Source organism: Camellia sinensis, chromosome 10, assembly GCF_055761805.1.
Source record: "Camellia sinensis isolate YWXY chromosome 10, ASM5576180v1, whole genome shotgun sequence".
Classification (NCBI taxonomy): Eukaryota; Viridiplantae; Streptophyta; class Magnoliopsida; order Ericales; family Theaceae; genus Camellia; species Camellia sinensis.
In genome coordinates this window covers 170,761,688-170,783,799 of record NC_138970.1, presented here as the reverse complement: position 1 = coordinate 170,783,799, position 22,112 = coordinate 170,761,688, and the positions used below count along the sequence as shown (strand labels likewise).

The following is a 22,112-nucleotide window of genomic DNA, read 5'->3' as shown; positions in this document are numbered from 1 at the left end:
TGATTGTGTTACTTTGTTGGGTACATGGGGATTTCTACTGCAGTTTGAACTTGTGGAATGCTTGTATCAGATTGTGGGCAGGTGATCTTCAGCCATTGAGCCTTAGAGACGGATTTTCGTTGGCAGCCATGCACGTGCTATGGCATTATCACTGGTTCGCTTCAGGGGGCCTATGTTTCGACCGTTCGTGGTGGCATTTGCAACTTGTGCTTGTCAGTGGTTTTGCATCTTCAGACGCATGGTTGTTGACTTATTAAAGGGTTTGTTCGGAAAATTTTCAAGACAAAATTTGAGATCTTGACTCCCGTGTGCAGAGGCACCGAGTGTACATGCTTGCTAGAGAGCGGGGTGATGGATGAAATCATCGTTGTTGGAGGACAACCATGTAGCGGGATTGTAAAGTCAAGACATGAGTTTGGTGCCAGGATCAGCGCACCGTTTTGAGCAGCTTCGTTGAGATGGCTAGTTTTGTGGGTGGTAGGAGCGGTGAGCCTTTGAAAGGCGAAATCATTGAGCTTGAGGAGATAGCTGACTCGGGTGAAGGCAGTGGCCGAGGCACTGGGCAGCATGAGTTAATTCTAGCCAGAAGTGATAAGTTGGGAGCAAGAGGGCTACCCATTGCCAGAGGGCATGAGTTTGAGTTCAGCCAGAGGGCTTCATTTTGCTAGAGAGCAACAGCCAGAAGGCTTCAGAGTTTGAGTTTGCTAGAGAGCAACAGCCAGAGGGCTTCGAAGTTTGAGTTTGCCAGAGGGCAACAGCCAAGAGGGCTTTAGAGACTGAGTTTGCCAGAGGGCATCAGCCAGAAGGCTTCAGAGACATGAGCTTGCGAATGAGCAGCAGCCAGAGGGCTTTTGTTTCGCCAGAGGGCACAGTATAGAGATACTTCAGTTTATTGAAGATATCAGCCAGAGGGCTTTGAGCTTGCTAGAGGGCATTGTTGAATCATTTTGAGGAGCAATTGATGATTTGCATTGAGTCGACGAGGACGTCGACAACTCGAGTGGAGGAGAAAGTCACGATGCGACAACCCACTGTGAGTTTGCTCAGAGGAGCTTGAGTTTGCTCGGAGGAGCAATGGCAGAGAGGCCATTTTGAGTTTGCTCGGAGGAGCATTGGCAGAGAGGCCATTCGAGAAGAGGGCTCAAGAGGAGCATTGCTTGGAGGAGCATTGGCAGAGAGGCCATTTTGAGTTAGCTCAGAGGAGCTTGAGTTTAGAGGAACATCGTCTAGTGGAGTCAGCTCAGAGGAGCATGAGTTAGCTCAGAGGAGCTTGAGTTTGCAGAGGAGTTTGCTCGGAGGAGCATTGGCGGAGGCCATTTGAGAAGAGGGCTTGGCATTTCAAGAGTATTGGCAAAGGGTAGAGTTTAGAGACGCTCAGAGGAGCTTTGGCAGAGGCCATTTGAGAGAAGTCACCAGCAGAGGGTGCAACAAGTGGAGTGCAGTTCAGCTGGGTTTGAGTAGAGAACAATGAGGGGAGCTTGGCTAAAGAGAGTTAGACGTTGAAGGTAGGCCGTCAACACAGAGGTGTTGGACTCATCAGAGGAGCCGGTACACGCACTGCAGCATCAGCTTTGTGCTACATCAACGAGGACGTTGATGGTTGAAGTGGAGGAGAGTGTCACGGGTTGCCTTGCAAGGCTAACTCCGTGACGTTTCGCTCGCAGTGGTGTGGCCATATGAGTGCTCAAGAGTGGCCATTGGAAGTGCCCCAACGTGGCCTAACATTGGCCCCAAGTAGCCCAAGGCATGTATGCCACCAATAACCAACACAAGACAAAAGCCATAGTCCATATAAGTCATTATGACTCCTCAGACATGTATGATGTTTCCTCCTTCCAGATGAAGAAGGGCTTAACAAGCTACTATAAGGGGGTATGGTGAGCTGCCTACCAACCTCCCCGTCCAAACTAGACTTGAAGTGAGCAACCTTGAGGCAGCTCAAGGGCGGGCTGTAGGCATCCAGAGGGGTGTCTAGAGTCTCCATGTGGGTTTGGGAGCCCCGTGGACGGTGCGAAGATGTAGGCACTGCGCGTCTCTCCCGAATGAGAGGTTCACTACGTTGTTTCCACTATGCCACGCAATATGGTATCTTTGGGACTCGTCTTGGACCGAATGGGCTATCGAGGCACCACTAGAGGCCTCGTGTGCCAACTCTAGTGCTTGGTTTGGGTTCGACCTTGCACGAGGGGATCCCGTGGCTTAAGCTAAGCGGTTGGAAGGCGACGCCGCATATGTGGGCTATCGAATGAAGGCATCAAGCTATGCAACGACTACGTCCATTGAGGGACTACATTATGCTACGAGCAAGCTACGGATTGAGACGTCGCCTTACTCATGCTACACGTTGGTGCAACGCTAAGGTGCGCAATGGCCTTAGGCGGAATCTAGCACGCGTGTTGGCACGAGGACTACGCCGTGGGCAAGAGATTGACCCTCGGTGGCTTGTGGGCTTCGCATGACCAAGTGGCCACCCAATACGCATCTATTGAGGCATGCTTGACCCAGCGACACGTCGAGACGCTGTTAAAGACCCAACCGGCAACGTTGGCTTGTCGGCTAAGTTGAGGACCTTCGCTAGCACATTGTTGTGTGGCTAGGTGCCTTGATGACATGAACCTAAGTTGGGCGAGCACCTCGCTTGAAGTAAGCTTGGCGCTATGAAGCGACTTATGCCGTGCTTGGTGCACTTGAGGCGTCAGGCCTACTTGTGACATCCGGGTGAAGACGGAGCTTCCTTGTGAAGTTGTTTTGCTTGACAAAGCATTGGGACCTAATGTTCAAACGGGTGAGATCATCAACACTCGATTTGTCAACGAGCAATGGCGGGCTTAAACTTGGTGGAGTTTGAGCGCCACACAGGCAAAAATTGATCCGCTGCGCCTCTAAAGGAGTCGGCCTGTGACACTAGGCCAACCTAATCCTCTCCTCCATTTCAATCCCTTCTCCAAATCTATAAATAAACACAACATTAAATAAGTCTCACCCCTATTCTAATTTCATCCCTCACTCTATACCCCAAAGCAAACTGGGCCATATAAGCGAGGTTTTGTTTCATTAATAATGCTTTCAGTGTATGTCACCCAATGAGGGGTGTTTACATGGGCTCCAGATATTTTTTAGGCCCTGTTTGTCGTTTGTTTTTAGAGGTAAAATGGAAGAGATTGATAGTGAGAGAATTAATATTGAAGGGATTAATAGTAAGAGGATTAAGTAAAATTATATTTGTTTTGATGATAGTTGTTAGTGTGAGAATTGTTAAATTATTACCGTATAAAAGAAATATAAAATATTAAAACAAATAAAATTATGATTTTTACTTAACAAAAAATACAAAAACATTAAACATTAAATATTAATGTTAAAAAATAAAAAAATAAAAAATCCTAAGCCAAAGCTAATTTCCTAGGATGTAGGGATGCTGTTGCACGGGCTGCACAACAGAGGTTGCTGTGCGGTAAATTGAGCCCATTGTTGGACCTATTTTGATAATCCGATCTATTTATATTTTAGACTAAATCAAGTAGAACATGTTTATAAAAAAATCAAGTTAATCAGATATCATTTATCTATTCATCCACTTACATTTGTATTCATTTTAATACATTAAATCACAATTATTATTTAGTTTTGTAGATGCAAATGTGAATGGATGAATGGAGAAACGATATCCAATTAACTTGATTTTTTGTAGGCATGTTCTACTTGATCTATTCTAAAATGTGAACGATTTGGATTATCAAGATGAGCGTATTTTACCGCACAGCAACCGCTGCTGCGCAGCCTGCGCAGAATCATCCCCACATCCAATTTCCTAATATCACTTCCATCTCTTTCATATCAATCCCAATACCAAAACTCATCTTAATTTTATGGGATAATGAATCCCATTTTTACCTCATAAAACAAATACAATCTATAACGAGTCCCACTTTTATCTCAATTCCATTCCTACCTCTGTCTCTCAGAACAAATGAGGCCTTAGTACCTTCTTTTTTTGGCCGTATCTAACCGTTAATCCAAAAGCTACAATTAATTATAATTTTTATTGTTAATGTAAATTGTAAATGTAAATTGTGAACCACCTACTACCACCTACTTCACCTACCACCTCCACTTCACCTACTCCACCTACCACCTCCACTACACCACTCCATCTTCACTTCACATCTCCTATATAATGTACATACAATACACAATCAAAATACATCAATCAATAATACATCAATATTAACATGGTATCAGAGCAGGTTTAGAACTTAGTGTTTTCGCTTCACCGGCGGGCGGCAACCTCACCTTAGCCGTCTGCCGGACCTCAACCTATTCCGCTTATTTTTTTACACATACCTTGACTCCGCTGCCACTAAACCCAATTCAACATTCACCTTCAAGATCAGAGCATCGACACCATCACCCAGCCACGTGTACGCTTCATGTGCAGCTTCGGCGGCAAGATCCTTCCCCGGCCCCACGACAACCAACTCCGCTATGTCGGCGGCGGCACCCGCATTGTCGCCGTGAACAGCCACACCACCTTCTCATCTCTCCAAACGCCCTCATCACCGTCCCTGCTGATGACAACGGCTTGACCCGCCTCAAAACCATCCCAGACTACCTCGACTTAGAGCTCAAGCAACAATCTGTGCTCAGTATCAGATTGCAGTTACTCTCCTTCAGGAAATCGGGAGACTGCAGAAAGTCCAAGGCCCTAGTGCCATCAACGCAAAAGATAAGATGGCGAGGCTGTCACGCCATCTGGGTTCATTGCCTCTTCTGGCCAAACACCGTACATGGCGTCACCAAGTTCTTCGATCTCACTCCGGCGAAGTTCCGCCGCAATTATCTCGGCCTCCCGCAGCGCCGGCTCAAGCTCCTCCCACCTCTCTCTCTCTCCTATCACACACAGCTACACGCATGCATGAGCTCTCTCTCTCTCGATGCACTGACTCTCTCTCTTTTCTCTCAACACCTCTCTCTCACTCAGATCAGAAACACACACAGTTTGGGTGAGGGAGAAGGATACCCACACACCCAGACACCTTGCATAACAAACTCTAACACACACACAACACCACACACACAGCACGGGCAGACCATACACACAGACAGCAGCACACACACACATGGGGGGATGAGGTTCTAAGCTTAAAAAAAAAAAAAAAAAAAAAAAAAAAAACAAACAAACAAACAAACAAACCAAGACCCAGATCAGAATCGATTTTCTCTTTCTCCCTTTAAACCCTCTCTTTTCCTTTCTTTTTCTTTTCATATTTACCTCCACTACCTTTTGTCTTTCAAATACAACCACCACCTTACACCACACCACTTTTTTTTTTATTCGTTTTATTCTTATTATCATCCTCCTCATCATGTACCCCACTTTCTCTCTCTCATTTTTTCACTTTCCAATCCCCCGAGGCACATGCTTTCGCCATTAATCTATTATTATTATTATTATTATTATTATTATTATTATTATTATTATTATTAAAAAAAACACAAAAAAAAAACAATATATATATACAAAAACAAATACCAAACCCATTGCAGGTTTTCACACAACCGTGGGCCACGAAACCCTTTTTCATTATTATTTCTTTGCACAAAAAAAAAAAAAAAAAAAACAAACAAACAAACAAACAACAGAAGAAGAAGACGAACTGCTCACCAAACTCATTTTATTCATTATATTCATGTCGGGGCTCACCCCGATCACCATTTTACACCAAAAAAAAAAAAACAACAAAAACAAAAAAAAACCACCCACACACAACAACCTCATCCACAGGCGGGATTTTTCTTCTCTACTCTGCCGCCGGTCTCTTCTTCTTGCCTCCATCCTGCGCGGCCCTTGACGGTGCTGCCTCCGTGTTTCCCACGCCGCCGAGCACGTTCACTCCCCCCTGCTCCTCCCCTACAGCATATGGCGGACCTCCAAATCGGAACATCACGGTGGCCTTCCGCTTCAGCTCCTTATTTTCCGCCTTTAGCACACTTATCTCTGCTTGCGCATCCTTATACATGCGCTGGAGCAGAGCCAGTTGGGCGTTTAACTGCTGCACCTCATTTGTCCTACTCTGAAGCCGGTGCGACAAGTTTGTAACCGCAGTCATGGTCTCCACACATGACTTCAAAGTATACTGATTGGCCTCAATATCAGTTTGCATCGCCATTTTTTGCTCCACAGACCGCATCGAAAAGTTCAACGGAGCAAACCCAGAGGCGCTTGGTTGAGGTTCCAAGGCCACCGCACCAGTTATTTCTCTTGTGGACTCGTTGAGGTCTGGAAAGAGAGTGAGCGGACCACGGGAAGACGAGGCCATTTTCTGGGCAACCAAGTGTTACAGAGTGTTACAGAGTTTCTCTCTCCGCAAACGCAGACTTTTTTTTCCAGAAGTTTTTCTTCGCAAGTTGTTTGTCTTCGCCTCAGCCTCAGCCTCAGCCTCCGTCTTATAGCCAAGGCAGACACGCGCATCATGCGCCGCTCGGCGCTCGACGACAAACTGGGCACGCCTTTTGATGGCACACCTTTTTATGGATTGGGCACGCCTTTTGATGGCACGCCTTTTGAAAGATTGGGCACACCTTTTGAGGGCACGACTTTTGAGGGCTCGATATCTATATCCCTGTATATCTTTTGGGCAGCCTATATACACACTCATACAGTGTCTTCTACACCGGTCAGCTTTATCAATCCCTTTGTTTCAACCTCAAATAGGTTTCTATCTTCACACCTATTTGAGTTTGAGGGAGGGTTATACACAGTATCATGTATAAGTCGCTCATGGCGCACTCCCTAAGTCGCCCCCTTGGTGCACCACCACAATCTGCTACAACGGTCCGACATGACCCCGTAAACTGTCTTCTACAACGGTCCGACATGACCCCGTAAACTGTCTTCTACATCGGTCTGACACGACCACACAATGTCTGCTACAACGGTCCGATATGACCCGGTAAACTGTCTTCTACATCGGTCCGACATGACCCCATAAACTGTCTTCTACATCGATCTGACACGACCACACAGTGTCTGCTACAACGGTCCGACATGACCCCGTAAACTGTCCCGACATTGATTCCGGTCAGCTTTTACAACGGTCCGACATGACCCTGCAAACTGTCCCGACATTTATTCCGGTTAGCTTCTACAACAACGGTCTGACACGACCACACAGTGTCTGCTACAACGGTCCGACATGACCCCGTAAACTGTCTGCTACAACGGTCCGACACGACCATACCGTGTCTTCTACAACGGTCTGACACGACCATACAGTGTCTCCTATCCCATTTTTAATTTTATTTGTCAGCTTATTTTTCTGTTTTGTTACTCTCTCCAAACTCAAGTTGGCTAGTACCTATCCTCCTTGAGTTTGAGGGGGGCTGTTAATGTAAATTGTAAATGTAAATTGTGAACCACCTACTACCACCTACTCCACCTACCACCTCCACTTCACCTACTCCACCTACCACCTCCACTACACCACTCCACCTTCACTTCACATCTCCTATATAATGTACATACAATACACAATCAAAATACATCAATCAATAATACATCAATATTAACATTTATATTAATTGCTGAATGAAAAAAAAAAAAAACTGAGAGAATTTGTTCAGTTTTCAAATACACCCCTCAAATTTCTTTTCTTGGCCCATTCATGTGAGAGCCCACAATTAATGTGTGAGAGAAGTGGCTCCTAATTTTGAGTTATCTCACGATCATTTTTTATCAATGGATTCCGAATTTCAGACCATATGAGATATTTAGTTAAAATTTTAATAAATTTTTTAATATTATTCTTTATTTACAGTACATATAATACACTCTATATTGAATTTTGAGTTGTCTCGTGCTTCATTTTTTTACAGTATAATTCATAGTGATATTGTTAGGCTTGTAAAATAAATTGAGTCATTTATTATACTTTCCATAAAAGAAATCAAATTTAAACTTGATTAAAACTGGACTAAAATTCAATTCTAAAGATGAATAAATTAAAATTAAATACATTTTAAAACTCCACGTAAGTTTCTTTTATCCCACATTTCAGAACAATTACTAGATTAATACAACACAAATGCATTCTTAATTATCACACATGATGGCCCGGATTAATACAAAATATTTTTCCAAAATAGAAAATATATTACCAAATAATATGCATCAATCACTGCTGGAAATTGGACTTTTAGTGGCGTTTAAAAAACGCCGCTATATCTATCAAAAACGCCGCTAATTCCTTTAGTGGCGTTTAGTACCAAACGTCGAAGCTGCGGCCGTCGCTGTATCTTTGCGACGTTTTAAAAACGCCGTGATATTAGTATAGGAGGCGTTTTAATAAACGCCGCCAAATGTCCCACTATACACTTGCTGACGTCACCAACAATATTTAGCGACGTTTTTGAAACGCCGTGGTATCTGTTTTCAAAAAATATTGACAGTTTAGAAGGCGTTTTTAGAAACGCCGTCATATCCCCTCTTTTTTTTTTTTGTTGAAAATTGTACTAATTTTTATTTGATTGAATTAAAAAAATACCTGTAGTAATACTGACATATAAAATATTAACTCTCATTCAAATAACAAAAATGAAACATTAATTCAATTTCTTATTCAATTAATATCCAACTTCCATTCAAATACCTGTAATAAATATAAAATAACTAACATATAAAATAATAACTCGCATTGAAATAATAAATGAAGCATAAAATAATCCATTGACAAAAAATAAAAAGCTCAAAAACGGTTTTAGCATTATAAACCAAACAATGAGTTTGGTCCATTTACATCCGAACTTCCAATACAATGCTATCATGGATACAATAGTAGGTAACCCTTTTCAGCTATGGAGAAAGTACTAAATGGAGCAAAGATGATAAAACAAAAACCAAGTATAGAAGAGTTTTCAGATAAACACCCAGTTTCTTAAGACTTGGCTTTCATTTCTTGGAAGATGGTTTAATAAACTTCAAAATAATAATCCAAGCATCTGCAATGTATAGTCTATAATGGAAAGTACACGGATATTACTCCAGATTTGAACTACATATATATAGTAAATGATAACAGGAAAAAAGTAACATGTTGACAAAGAGTGTCTAGTGGGCAAAATAACCTCTGGCAGCTGTATTCAATTCTGTTATACAGAGATTTCCCATCTAAATTGTCAATCAATGGTTTTGCAAGTAATCAAAACTCAGGCTGCTGACAGTAGTAAGGGGCCTGCATGACAGTCAAATTAATTGGAATTCATTAGATTGAGATACAGAAGTTGCACGAGGAAACAACGAGGAAACAGGTGGAATAGAATTTAACTTCCATATACAAGATATGAAATTACTGATATAGAATTTAAAATTTGAACTCATAATACACCATTTGAATATATCAATCCTCTATTTATTTTCTGGATCAATTTCTTGGTATCCAGTTCTAATACTTAGACTTTCCCTAACTGGGATGTAGAGTTTGATTTATTAAAATAAAAGTAAAACATAATAGAATGGTTATTCTTTGTTCTTTTATAAAATAATTATTCTCTTAAAAAGGTAAATAATTATTTTAAATTCTAGGTTTGTAGTGTGATTGCTCCAGTAAACAAAACTAGCTTGGGGCAACTCATCCCAGTCAAGATCACTAATGTGTCAGTAATACAATATAGTAAGAGAACCTATGTCAACATTAGTGTGTCCTTTGGCATAGACCCCCACAAACTTCCACTTGGCCATATGATAAGCATTTATACCATTTGGTTCATGCTCTGCCCCTGACTTGACTTCATTCAATCCTAATTCTCACACATTCCACCTTCCCCAAATTAGAGCTGTCAAACTGAGTTAAATAGTGGATTCTTTAAACTCAATTTAAAAACCTAACAAACATTTTGGATTTAAGAAGCTTAAAGCCACCTTTCATGTCAGCCACTGCCATTTCCTTTTACCTTTGATAACATTGTTAATTTAAAATATTTATTTTCTCCAAAACTAGGCCTCATATTGAGCAATTCCAGGAAATTCCCAATAAAGTTTTTGTACAAACTTCTCCTATAAAAGAGAAAATAAAGTGGGAGAAAAGGTCAAGTCCAAAGCAGAGTTTGAAGAATTTTGGAAAAGGAAGTCAGAATTATGAACCATCTTCCATCATACCTACTAACTAATTTCTTTCTCCATTCAATTATGTCACCAAATGTAATTAGTGGTTGAATCTAACACACATTTCTATATTCTGTATAAGCATGCATTTACATAATAACCAATCAACAGTATTTACATAATAAATCAATCAGCACTTAATTGACAATTGGAAAACAAAACATGTCATATACAACCATATATAATTATATTATATAATGAAACATGCAAAACACACCTTGTCAGAAGAGGCTTCTTCTCTGTTCTTTTTCCTTCTACTCCAATGGTCATATGGCATCAACTTTCCCAAACTTTGATGAAACTGAAGGACTACCTAGGGAGAGAAAGAACCCACAAATACATATGAAATAAAAACTGAAGTTCATTGACTAATCTCTTTTTGGAGTTTGATACACTATGTTCATGTTAGGTTCACTAGAATGGTGTCGAATGATATGATTATTCCATCAAAATAATATTTGGTTGATCAAAAATTAATAAAAAATACATTACAAATGAAATTATCATTTTAAACTTGGCTTCTTCTAGACTTTATTATTAGTCAGTGTTTTCTAGTTACTCTTGGTGTCTAATAACTGTTACATGAACTACAGGAACTTTGGGAAGAAAACTTGAGTATGTTTCTCAACTAATGTGTGTTGGACATTCTCACAACACTATTTCTTTTTCTTAGACACTTTCCAAACACAATGTAGGAGAAGAAGAATAAACCATACTTGTGAAAACCACTTGATACTTAAAAACAATGTATATGATTTATGAATAACATCATTCTCAACTCAAAAAAGCATTTGCCTAACATGTCTTTAACACTATTGATTTATGAATATTAGGCCTCGTTTGGCAAGAGGCTATTTTAGCCAATTAGCCAAAAAGTTACTAAATTAGCCAAAAAGCCAACAACCCATACCAAAAAGTCAAAGATTCTCTTTTCTCTCTACTTTTTGCACATCTTTTCGTAATTAGCCAAAAAGTCATCCCAAACATACAAGTTTTTTTTACCTACCTTTTTAGCCAAATAGCCAAAAAGTTACTAAATTAGCCTATTCCCAAACGAGGCCTTATTATCAGCTTAAACTAGTGATGTTAGTACTTTTACCTTGTTAGTTCTTCTTCTTCTTCTTCTTCTTCTTCTTCTTCTTCTCTTTCTTTGAAAGGTGAACCTATATTTAATCAGAACAAGTATTTTAATTAATAAGATATTGTATTGTCAAAAAAAACTTTCATTAAATGATTGCTCACCTCTTGGGATGAAAATGCATGAGATTGTTGTTGATGTGACATTGGCCGTACAGCGGGATGACTACTAAGTGAATCAACAACCTATCATTCAATAAGAGGCTTAAGTTGTATAGTAGCTCTGGGCAATTTAAACTAATAACTAGTAAAAATAATGAAAATACCTGCTGCCTATGTAATGGGTTCGAGGGTGCAACAGCTGGTGCAACGGGCACGCCCGCAGCTTGCAATTGAGATTCCAAAATCTCAATTCGTGACTGAAAATCTGCGCGTATAGCTTGAATTTGTTTCTCCATTACGTCATTCATCTTCGACTCTAACTGCATTTGATACCGTTGAAGTTGCTCTTCAACTTGTTCTTGAACTCGAGTTTGGAAGATATGATTCTGCTCTTGTGACTGCCTATATCTACCTCCAAAAACATCGGTGGGGGATGGTCCCAATCCAAACGTCCGAACACGACCAGGTTGCTCCGGCCCCATAACTTGTGTGAAAATCTGTTCATTTAATGCAGCAGGGTCCGAAGAAGATCCCTCCATGTGCTCCGTTAGCTCATTCATTTGAGTCTGCAATTTTGAATTCAATAATTAGCATCCAATATAAATCATATTAAAAGTCTAATAAAGTAGTATCACATACCATAACTTCATTAACTGAATCACTATTGGAAGTACCATCTTTCATGTATGCGGCCATCCACACCTGTGGCCGACTAGCAGGAACCCCATTGTTTTTCTTTGTCTCCTGTAAATAAAAGATAGATAAAACAAAACATGTAAGACAAAGATGAGAAGATGAATTTTAAAGATAATAAATTTCAATCTTCAATCTTATACATACTAAACTTAATTTAGTTTAGTTATAAGTTGAGCTAGCTAAGTTATAAGTTTTTTAACTTAAAAACTTAACAAATTTCAAAATATGTCCAAGATGTAATGTCTAATTATACCTCCACTCGAACTATTGAGAAAGGCTTTCGGCCTGTTCGATGATGCAGTGTCTTCTTCTTCCGAATTTTTCTATTCTTCTTACTTGATTTCTGTTAAATATGAAATTCATTTGAGATATTATCAAAAATTATCATATATAAACATTTTTTCACATAAATAAAATTGTACCGATGCACTCTGAGTGCCCCAGTGGTAGACCAAGGCCCGCCACTGATCCTCATGTACTCTATCCGGTCGATGAGCCAACCTTTCTGCATCATTCTTGAAGGGTGTGTATCCCATATTTTTCACGCGACTTTTCCAATCTCTCCATTTCTTCCCAAATGAAGTCATTATTGTTCTCTTCATGGAATCATCTGCATTCGTATGAGCCTGCATTACAATTATACACACTTGTAATATGCAATGTCAACTACACTTGTAATATGCATTTCATATGGAATCCAATTGTAATATGCATTTCAACTTATTTCATATTAAATATCTGGATTACCTTTATCTCCCTCCATATGTTATCTTTATTTTGCTGTGGGACATAATGCCAAGTCGTAAAAGTGAGTGGTGCAAGACTCCCATCTCGTGCCAGAACGCCCAAATGTGAAGCAAGGGGTGTGTATCCTTCAACTACTTGATTCAACTCATTTGAAACAAGTTTTAAAATGCCATCATCTGAAGTACCCCATTGACCATGTACATATGTGGGACCCCTTGTCTGCTTTTGTGTGGCTTGACTTGAGCTAGGACCTATAAAAAAACAGCAAGAAAATGTAAATGACTTGGTTGACTTGAGCTAGGACCTATAAAAAAACAGCAAGAAAATGTAAATGGCGTGTTTTCGTTATGTTTCTTGATTTTAGAAGTGCAATGACTTGGTTTGGTTGTGGGAGGTTGTTTCCTAGTAGGCCATAGTTTACTCCAACTACTCCAGCTTCTGCATTAAGACGAATCATGATTTGCATAAATTGAACATGAAGTAGAAATCAGTCTAAAAGCATAGAATTTTGTGAAAAATAGTATACAGGATACAGTGTTGGCTCCGCCATGATAAACACCACAGTATAGATATGTGCACAGAATTCATACACAGAAATAAACTTAGAAAAATGATGTGCATTATTTGGGTAGTAGCCATACCTTATAAATCCATACAATACATTAAATCTTTTGAATATTCTTACAAGGAGTGTTTGGGGACCCACTCCTTGTCTTGTGAGTGTTATGTGATCAATTTTATGACTGATTTGTACATATTTTTTTGATTAAGAAAGTAAGAGTTAAAAAATAAATAAAATGAAGGCAGAAATGAAGTAGTATACCAGCAGATATGTTCAACTGAAGCATATAGAAGGCGGCTATGCAATAATAAAGCCAGCCCATTATTGAGAACTCTCTATATAGCCTCTAAAGATGGGATTTATTTGGATAAACCCAAATGAAGTTGGAGAATTCTTGAACTGAAATGTGAATATATAGAGAGATGATGAAACTCAATGCAAAATAAAAAAAAATTGATTTTCAGGGAAAGTTTTTGAAGCAGAATATGGTGTGGTTTCTTGGGGGACCAAAAGATTTCTTGCGGAGGGACCCAATGGTGAAGGTCCTCTGAACTCATCTCTTATCTTGGCTGCCAAGAGGACTCACAGAAGAGACCCTCTTAATGGGTTCAAGAAATACTCAGGGGGTTGGAACATTAGGGAGCCCCATTGATGTTTGTAAGAGGGGCTAATTTGAGCCCACTAAATTATTTAGGCCCAATAGCCCAAGATTAGTGGGCCCGAATTTATTGCAAGTCCAAGAATCGGTGGGCCCAGATTTATCGCCATCAAGCGGGCTGAATCGCTCTAAGCCTCGAAGGGGTTCGGATCCACGAACTTAGAGACTTAGAGACTTACTCGGGCCCGGACTCGAAAGGGTGTTGAACAAGCCTAGAGATCCGAGGCACTCGGACTCGAAAGGATTCGAACCTACGAATCTAGAGATCCGAAGCACTTGGCTTGGACTCGAAAGGATTCGAACCTACGAATCTAGAGATCCGAAGCACTTGGCTTCGAACGGATTCAGATGCAATCTAGAAGCCGCTCCGTTAATGAGTCCCAGAACACTTGCGGGCTCGGAGCTTTCCGGGATCTACGCACCAGAACCATGGGCGTAATGGAGTTCGAACAAAGGACCCGATCCCGAGGACGGTGAGTGGAGATAAATTCACTCTTCGGTTAAACTAGCCTATACCCGGGTCGAGGTGGCACGACCCCGGGGGGGTCCATGAGACTCGGCAATATTTTTGCGGCAGGACGTCCTCTGGGACTACCCCTGACCCTTTGGGATGATTGGGGATCATTGGTTAGGTGTGGCTAAGAAGAAGGGTTCGCCGAGGGATTGATCTCCTCTTCGGGGTTTTCTCATCCTCGGAGAAGTCACCTCCTCGGAGAAGTCACCTCCTCGGAGAGGTCACCTCCTCGGACAAGGTGGTTAGAGAGAATATCCCCCATGTGCCTTGCACATGGGCTCCATCCTACATCATGAGGTGCCTATAAATAGCACCCACCCATAGCTTTACAAGGGATGGATTTTGGAGATTTTTAACTATTGGGAAAGAACTAATTTCCCTTCTCCATTATCAACCTTGAGAGTGAAAGTGGGAGATCCATGGGAGAGCCTTGCCATTATTCTATTCTCTAGCCATTTTGCCTTCTTCTTCACCCAATCTCTTATCTCCATCATCTCCTTTGTTGTCGTGTTCCTAAGTTGAGATTATTGAAGAATCTAAGCCTCTCATCATATTCTAGAGAATTCGAAATTGTTCTTCAAGGATCTTCGAAGATCTTCGAATTTTCCAACTCCTTTCTTGAACCCTCTCCTACAATGTTAAAACTATAGGGTGTGTTTTATTTTATTTACTGCACCTCTTGGTTTTGATTTTACCTGAGTCACTGAACTTTATTCTCAACATCTACCAGTAATATGCTGCTAAAATTAAATAACACCCACTGCAAGAAGGCTGTTGATTCACTTTTTAATATCAATAGCACTACCATCAATATCTAACCACGTTCATCTGTAGGTAATCATCCCTAGGGCGATTTGGACAAGTTATTTCCAAGAAAAAAGAAAACACAAAATACTATCAAATCATCCTCTTCAAACCTTGAATCTTGATTGGAAAAAATAAATCAAATGTATTTTTATTGGTTTCTTCTTCATCTATACTAGAAACTTAAACTTATAATAGCATTCTATGATCTGTTTACTCTCATCTTTATCTTTTTACTTTTTTCCTTTTTTGTTTGACATTATTTTTAAATCTAAATTGAAGAATATCCATACAGCATTATTTCAAATTAGCAAACATTATATTTAGATCTTTAGAGAAAACAAGCACAATTAAAAATATCTATACATACCAGCTGAAACTGAGCCATGTGATGTACTACCGCTACGTGATGTGGTAGGAAGACTGCCTGGTGGATGCCATGATGCCGGTGGATCGGGTATGACTCTCATCTTAAGTGTGGCATGAGTCTCATCTGAACTAGAACTATTAGAGCTTGATTGCTCACTCTCACTAGAAGAACTCTCGGAGCTAGAACTCATAAATAATCTATAAAGAAACTACAAACATAAAAGTAAGGACATGATAATCTATAAAGAAACTGCATTCAAAACAGAATAAGAGTACATGAAAGGTAAAAATGGCCATTTAAAGAAAACTACAAAGGTATAAAAGCAAAGATTTTATTAACATGAATATCCGTACAGAAAACACAAATGTAAAAGTGAATATGCAACCAATTACAATATCATATCATTTCTTCGTCATCTTCAAATGGTGCCTCTGTCGATGCTTCAAGAGATCCAATAGTTTCATCAACAGTTGTTCCATCAAAACCTTGCCTAACCCAATCCATGTCCTCCTCACAAGTGAAGGAAGCTACATCTAACTCTTGATCACCAAATCCTTCCACTTCGTTGTGATGTAGTCCTTCATCAATAGTTGGTTGTTCTCCACACACCTCATACAAGTCTCTAGGTTTCATCTTGAGTACAACATTCCAATCTTCATCAACAGAATCATTAACATAAAAGACTTGTTGTGCTTGAGATGCTAGGATGAATGGCTCATCACTGTCCTGTTTCTTCGCATATAACAAGTGATTGAAATTAACAAGTGTAAAACCAAAATCATCCCGCTTGAGTCCCTTATTGTTGTCAATCCAGTTGCACATGAATAACATGTATCTATGGTCATGTGAGTAATACAATTCAATAATATCTGTCACATATCCATAGTACACTACATCACCTTCCACTGGATTAATGTCTTTCGCACTTGCATAGCTAGAAGTCTTTGCCTTCACCATAACCCCACTATTCTGAGTTTTTCTTCTCAACTCACGACTCCTAGTATGATACCTAGTACCATTAATTATATACCCATTAAATCTAGTGGCCTTTTGGCTAGGTCCCAAAGCCAAAATTTTGATCTCATCTGACAACGCTACATTTTCAGTAGCTAACAGCTCTGCAACCTATTTTTAAAAGAAAGTTATCAATATTAAACATCAATTAACAACTTCAAAAATATAGAAACACGTGTATACAAACATATAAAAGACTTGTTGTGCTTGACATGCACTTACATGAGAATTGAACCATTTGGGAAACTCATCATTGTGACGACGATCCACATCATAATCTCTGAGACGACGATGTGACCGCTTAATAAATTCACGATGTTCCCTACACAATTAAACTACTTGTAAAATGCAAGATAATTATAGTTGGTATAAATACATTCACGATGAGACAAAGGTTGTGTCTATCTTACTCTCGATATGGGACAACCGCAGCAATGTTAAATAACACATACCGATGAGCCTGTACCCATGTTGTGTTATCAAGCACAAACCCTTTTCCTTTTCCTAAAGCCCGCCCCATTAATATCTCAGGATTGTCGCTAACATCACAATTCCTTAACGGTCGATGCAATTTCGACTCAACATCATGCAAGTACCTTGAGCAAAATATCATACATTCTTCGACTAAGTATCCCTGTGCAATTGAACCTTCAGGATGACTTCGATTACGCATGTATGATTTAAGCGTCATAAGGTACCTATAATCAAAAAGATGCATACATGACTTCCAAGTATTAACAAACAAATATATACAAAATGGACATTAGAGTAGAATTACACACCTTTCTACAAAGTACATCCATCGATATTGCACCGGACCGGCAATCTTTGCTTCCTCAGCTAGGTGAATGGGTAAGTGCTCCATTATATCGAAAAATGATGGAGGAAAAATTCTCTCAAGATGGCAAAGTGTAACAGCAATTTGGGATTGAAGACGATTTAGACCATCCACCTCTAGGGTTTTGAAACACAACTGCCTGAAGAAATTGCTTAACTCAATTAATGGTTCAACCACTTTCTTCGGTAACAAATTTCTCACTGCTATTGGAAGTATTTGTTGCATGAGTATATGATTATCATGACTTTTCAGTCCAGATATGCTACGCTGTTTGAGGTTAACCCGACGAGAGATATTAGATGCGTAACCATCTGGAACTTTGATATTCTTTAGAAGTGTGTAGAATAGACTTTTCTCTCTATTGTTCATGGCAAAACATGCAGGAGGCAAATAATACTTGTTCCCAACCCTTTTCTGAGGATGTAGTGCCTTCCGAATTCCCATATCTTGCAAATCTCGGCGAGTATTTAAATTGTCCTTCCCTTTCCCATCAACATTTAATATCGTCCACAATACATTATCACACACGTTCTTTTCAATGTGCATCACATCAAGATTGTGGCGAATCAAATTATGCTTCCAATATGACAGCTCGAAGAAAATACTCTTCTTCTTCCAATTATGACCTGAGTCCTCATTTTCCTCCTTTTCTTTCCCCTTTCGATTCCGTTTGCTAGATTGTTGACGCTTAGAATTCAATTTGAACTTAGGGCCTAGTTGTTGTAGCACATTAGCCCCTGATAACCGAGTTGGACATGGTTCGAATTCACGAGTGCCATCAAAAGACGCACTAGCTTTCCGAAATTTGTGACCCTCATTCAACCAGCGACGATGCCCCATGTAACATAATTTCCTTCCGTTCTTCAAATATCGAGAACGAGTATGTGTATTACAACAAGGACAAGCTAAAGCGCCTTTCGTGCTCCATCCAGACAAAATTGCATAGGCAGGAAAATCATTTATAGTCCACAATAACACAGCATGCATTCGGAACATCTGATTAGTTTCCGCATCATACGTGTCAACACCGTTTTCCCACAATTCTTTCAATTCATCCACTACAAGGCGTAAGTAGACGTCAATGTTATTTCCAGGTGAAGAAGGACCATCGATGAGCAATGCCATCATCATATGAGGCTGCTTCATGCACAACCATGGTGGCAAATTGTATGGCATCATAATAACTGGCCAACTGCTATGAGAGACATTCATTGCCTTGAATGGATTGAATCCATCCGCTGCTAAACCCAGTCTGACATTGCGAGGCTCACTCGCAAACTTGGGATACAAATTATCAAAATTTTTCCAGACTGGAGAGTCAGCGGGATGTCTCATTTTGCCGTCATCAATTCGGCCCTCTGCATGCCATCTCATTAAAGAAGATGTTTTGGATGACATAAACAATCTTTGCAGCCTTGGAATCAATGGAAAGTATCTAACAATCTTCTGTGGAATTCTTTGTTGCTTCTTCTTAACATCATTCTCCTCCCCCTCAAACTGTTTGTATCTAGGCATATGACACACTATGCAATCATCCATAGTAGCTGTTTCCTTCCAATATAGTGAACAATCCCTTGGGCATGCATGTACCTTATGATAATCGAGGCCCAAGTCCCTAAGGAGTTTCCTAGTTGCATAAAATGACTTTGGCAAAGTTTCACCCTTTGGGAACGAATCCTTCAAAAGCTCAAGCAACATCGTGAAAGACTTGTCACTCCATCCACTAAGGCACTTGATGTGCAATAACCGAACAATAAATGAGAGCGTTGAAAACTTCTGACACTCAGGATACAACTCTCTTTCGGCCTCTTTCAATAAATTGAAGAATTTTTCGGTTTTCTCATCTGGACCTTGTTTAATACCAGAACTTGCTGCCTCATGAATAAAGCTTGGTGGAGGAAGTCCAAATCCTTCATATAGCATTTCATAAGTTTCATCACCATCGTTCAACTCAGTTTGCCCGACATTCACATTGTGTGGCACAGGCGACGACAAATTCTCCCCATGAAAAATCCAACTGATGTAACTTGGAAGAAACCCATTGATCATTAAATGTTCCCCTAACTGGCCTTTCTCCACCAATTTGACATTACGACACCGTTTACATGGGCATGTGACTTCATTCAACAATGGCTTATTTTCGCATGCAAATTTAATAAATTCCTTAACCCCTTGTATATATTCCGGGTGCAACCTATGCTGATTTATCCAACTTTTATCCATCTGACTCTGTCTTACACTACAAATGTCACTGCCAAATCAACAAAGTTCAAAATTACCGTTCCATTTTAATTAATCTTAACCTCAATTCAGTACCTTATAATGCATGCGACATGACATTATTCACCTCTAACTGGTCTCTAATATGTTGGTTCATCTTACTTTCCCATTCAGGAATGCACGGTCTATATTGTAAAAAGCAGTTCATACCGCTCTGTTCATCTCTAACGAAATTTCGGCAGCATCTCCCCATGGTTCTCCAAATACACGACATAGACTAGGTGTACTGCTACACCTTGTCTAGTATGCACTCGGAGAACAGGAGGAGTTGCTACACGAAATCTCTACGAGATGGACTATAAGCAGTAGAACTACTAATTACAATACAGACTTGTGCTCCTGAACTGTCCAAACTGGACAATCCAAGAAGAGCTTCATCAAAGATGACTAGGTATCTCTAATGAAGATTCTTGGACGGGTCTAAGGCTATTTATGCATGCATGCACCATTAATGATTGCATCCCGGTGGTGCAATCTAAATTAGTACTATCAAGCATACTAGAAGCATATCTAGTATGAAGCATATTAATGAAGAAACCAAAAGTTTCTACAATGCTCTTGATCGATTATGATAGATTCAAGAAATACATTGCTCTCTCAAATCCATCAATAATATAATAATTTTGGCAGGAACTCATGGATGTGGGAAGTTCAAACCCACTACCCAAACCAATAAGTGTACCAAAGCTCGAATACTTCTGATGATGATGATGATGATGATGATGATGATGATTCAAAAAATACCAAAGAGCAACCACCATATGAGGAATCACATTCACAATCACAATCATATTAGTTGAGGAATCAGAATCACAATCACAATCACAATCACAATCATAGTTATCCACGTTAATAACTAGAATCACAAAAATATAAGACTCATGTGAGAAGATTGTCTAGCTCTCTGATTAATATAAGACTCATGTGAGAAGATTGTCTAGCACTCGAGTCAAAAGGGTTTATAATTAGTAGAAATAAAACTGAATATATGGAATGTAACTTTAGTAAGAAATAATGGAGCTGCACCTTATGGGGACTTGCACTCGAGCTTGCATCACCTTCTTTGTTTGCTTGTCTACTAAAAACATATAAGGTTAAAAGGAAAAAGTTCCCTAAATTGACAATGAGGTGTAATTCTTCTACGTAGTTCATTTAATTAAACTTTGAATTGAGTCAAATAAAATGAAACATGAATATTGAATAGATGTATATACAATTGCCTGGTTTTCATGCTATTGATGTGTGTTTAAAAAAGAACATTAAAAATCTATTATAGTCACAGCTCAGTGCAGCTATCCAATAATTTAGTTGTTAGACTCCAATGTGATTTTTTTATCTATTTGGACTATTATCAGTATACATGCACATATTAGCTATATGGTTGTTAACTTTTGAACAACCTTTGGATATATTATTTTCTGCATCACTTTTTTTTTTAAAAACTTATTTAGGATGCTTTACTTTCCAGCCTACCTCGCCTATCAGATCTGAAATTGAAGTTAAGCTTGGGGGTACTCAGTGCAACATCATAATGAGCAGACTAAAGCCATGGATGCACCTGCAGTCCTCAAAAAAGAAGAAAATGGTGCTTCAAGATGGAAATTCTAACCCTGAAAGGCTGCGGTCAACCGAATCCAAAGCCATCATGTGGACTTGTACAGTTTCAGCGCCAGAGATGACTATTGTGCTTTATAGTCTTAGCGGTTCAGATGGAAATTCTAACCCTGAAAGGCTGCAGTCAACCTTTAACTAGTATGTATGTGGAAGGCTCTATTTCAGATCCCATATCTCAGAGATTGAAAATAAGTAATTAATAGTTCTCTAGCTAATGGTAGCTCAATTTTTCACTGCCAAAATGTAAACTTCCGTGCAGGCAGCAGTAGCTCCTGCCTCCAATATTCCAATGTACTGATTTTTTGTTGCATGCTGATGGATTCAAACTTGCTGCTATCAGAAAATGAAAATTCTGATTGATTATCGCTTATAATGAATACTCTGGGATCAAGATAAACTTTTTCTCATCCTACTTACTCACAGACATTGGGCCTGTTCAGTAAGCTGTAAATTAAAAAGCATAAGTTAAAAACACATCTCTCCCTCCCAATAATCATATTTTTTCAACTTATTTAAGTTATTTTTACTTCTTGTAAGCAAAAATTGTGCCAAACATTTTGACACATAATTTCAAAAAAAAAAAAAAAAAAATTGCTATAAGTAGCTCCATAACCTGA

The 22,112-nt window shown here is 39.6% G+C and overlaps 2 protein-coding genes across 5 annotated transcripts; both read right to left on the bottom strand.

Moving 5' to 3' along the window:
* Window positions 1–8,726: 8,726 nt before the first annotated feature.
* Window positions 8,727–16,829, bottom strand: LOC114282123 (uncharacterized). Of its 4 annotated transcripts, none has more exons than XR_014343144.1 (10): window positions 15,750–16,829; window positions 12,842–13,092; window positions 12,517–12,720; window positions 12,348–12,437; window positions 12,038–12,142; window positions 11,563–11,964; window positions 11,402–11,482; window positions 11,259–11,322; window positions 10,377–10,472; window positions 8,727–9,230 (listed from the first exon to the last, which is right to left on the bottom strand). XR_014343144.1 is itself a non-coding variant. In XM_082893313.1 (9 exons), exons 1-8 carry the CDS (start codon window positions 15,937–15,939, stop codon window positions 11,263–11,265), a joined length of 1,383 nt encoding a protein of 460 aa, XP_082749439.1. In that variant the 5' UTR covers window positions 15,940–16,829; the 3' UTR covers window positions 8,727–9,230; window positions 11,259–11,262. The 4 variants fall into 4 exon arrangements, 1 of the variants encoding a protein (XP_082749439.1); XR_014343145.1 differs by having other exon boundaries at window positions 10,377–10,468; XR_014343146.1 differs by lacking the exon at window positions 12,842–13,092 and having other exon boundaries at window positions 15,750–15,957.
* LOC145801538 (uncharacterized) lies at window positions 16,057–21,617 on the bottom strand. The gene is made up of 4 exons (XM_082893311.1): window positions 17,546–21,617; window positions 17,174–17,461; window positions 16,986–17,085; window positions 16,057–16,874 (listed from the first exon to the last, which is right to left on the bottom strand). Exons 1-4 carry the CDS (start codon window positions 19,822–19,824, stop codon window positions 16,146–16,148), a joined length of 3,396 nt encoding a protein of 1,131 aa, XP_082749437.1. The 5' UTR covers window positions 19,825–21,617; the 3' UTR covers window positions 16,057–16,145.
* Between the last annotated feature and the right edge of the window lie 495 nt (window positions 21,618–22,112).

Bases quoted from the DNA above. Each gene is read 5' to 3' on its own strand.
- LOC145801538 (XM_082893311.1), bottom strand. From the start codon at position 19,824: ATGGATAAAAGTTGGATAAATCAGCATAGGTTGCACCCGGAATATATA. The intron at 17,462-17,545 runs GTGTGTAATTCT...TTTTGATTATAG, and splicing joins TGGATGTACTTTGTAGAAAG to GTACCTTATGACGCTTAAAT. The intron at 17,086-17,173 runs GTAAGATAGACA...TTAATTGTGTAG, and splicing joins GCGGTTGTCCCATATCGAGA to GGAACATCGTGAATTTATTA.
- LOC114282123 (XM_082893313.1), bottom strand. From the start codon at position 15,939: ATGAGTTCTAGCTCCGAGAGTTCTTCTAGTGAGAGTGAGCAATCAAGC. The intron at 12,721-12,841 runs GTAATCCAGATA...ATTGTAATGCAG, and splicing joins ACATATGGAGGGAGATAAAG to GCTCATACGAATGCAGATGA. The intron at 11,965-12,037 runs GTATGTGATACT...TCAAAATTGCAG, and splicing joins ATTCAGTTAATGAAGTTATG to ACTCAAATGAATGAGCTAAC.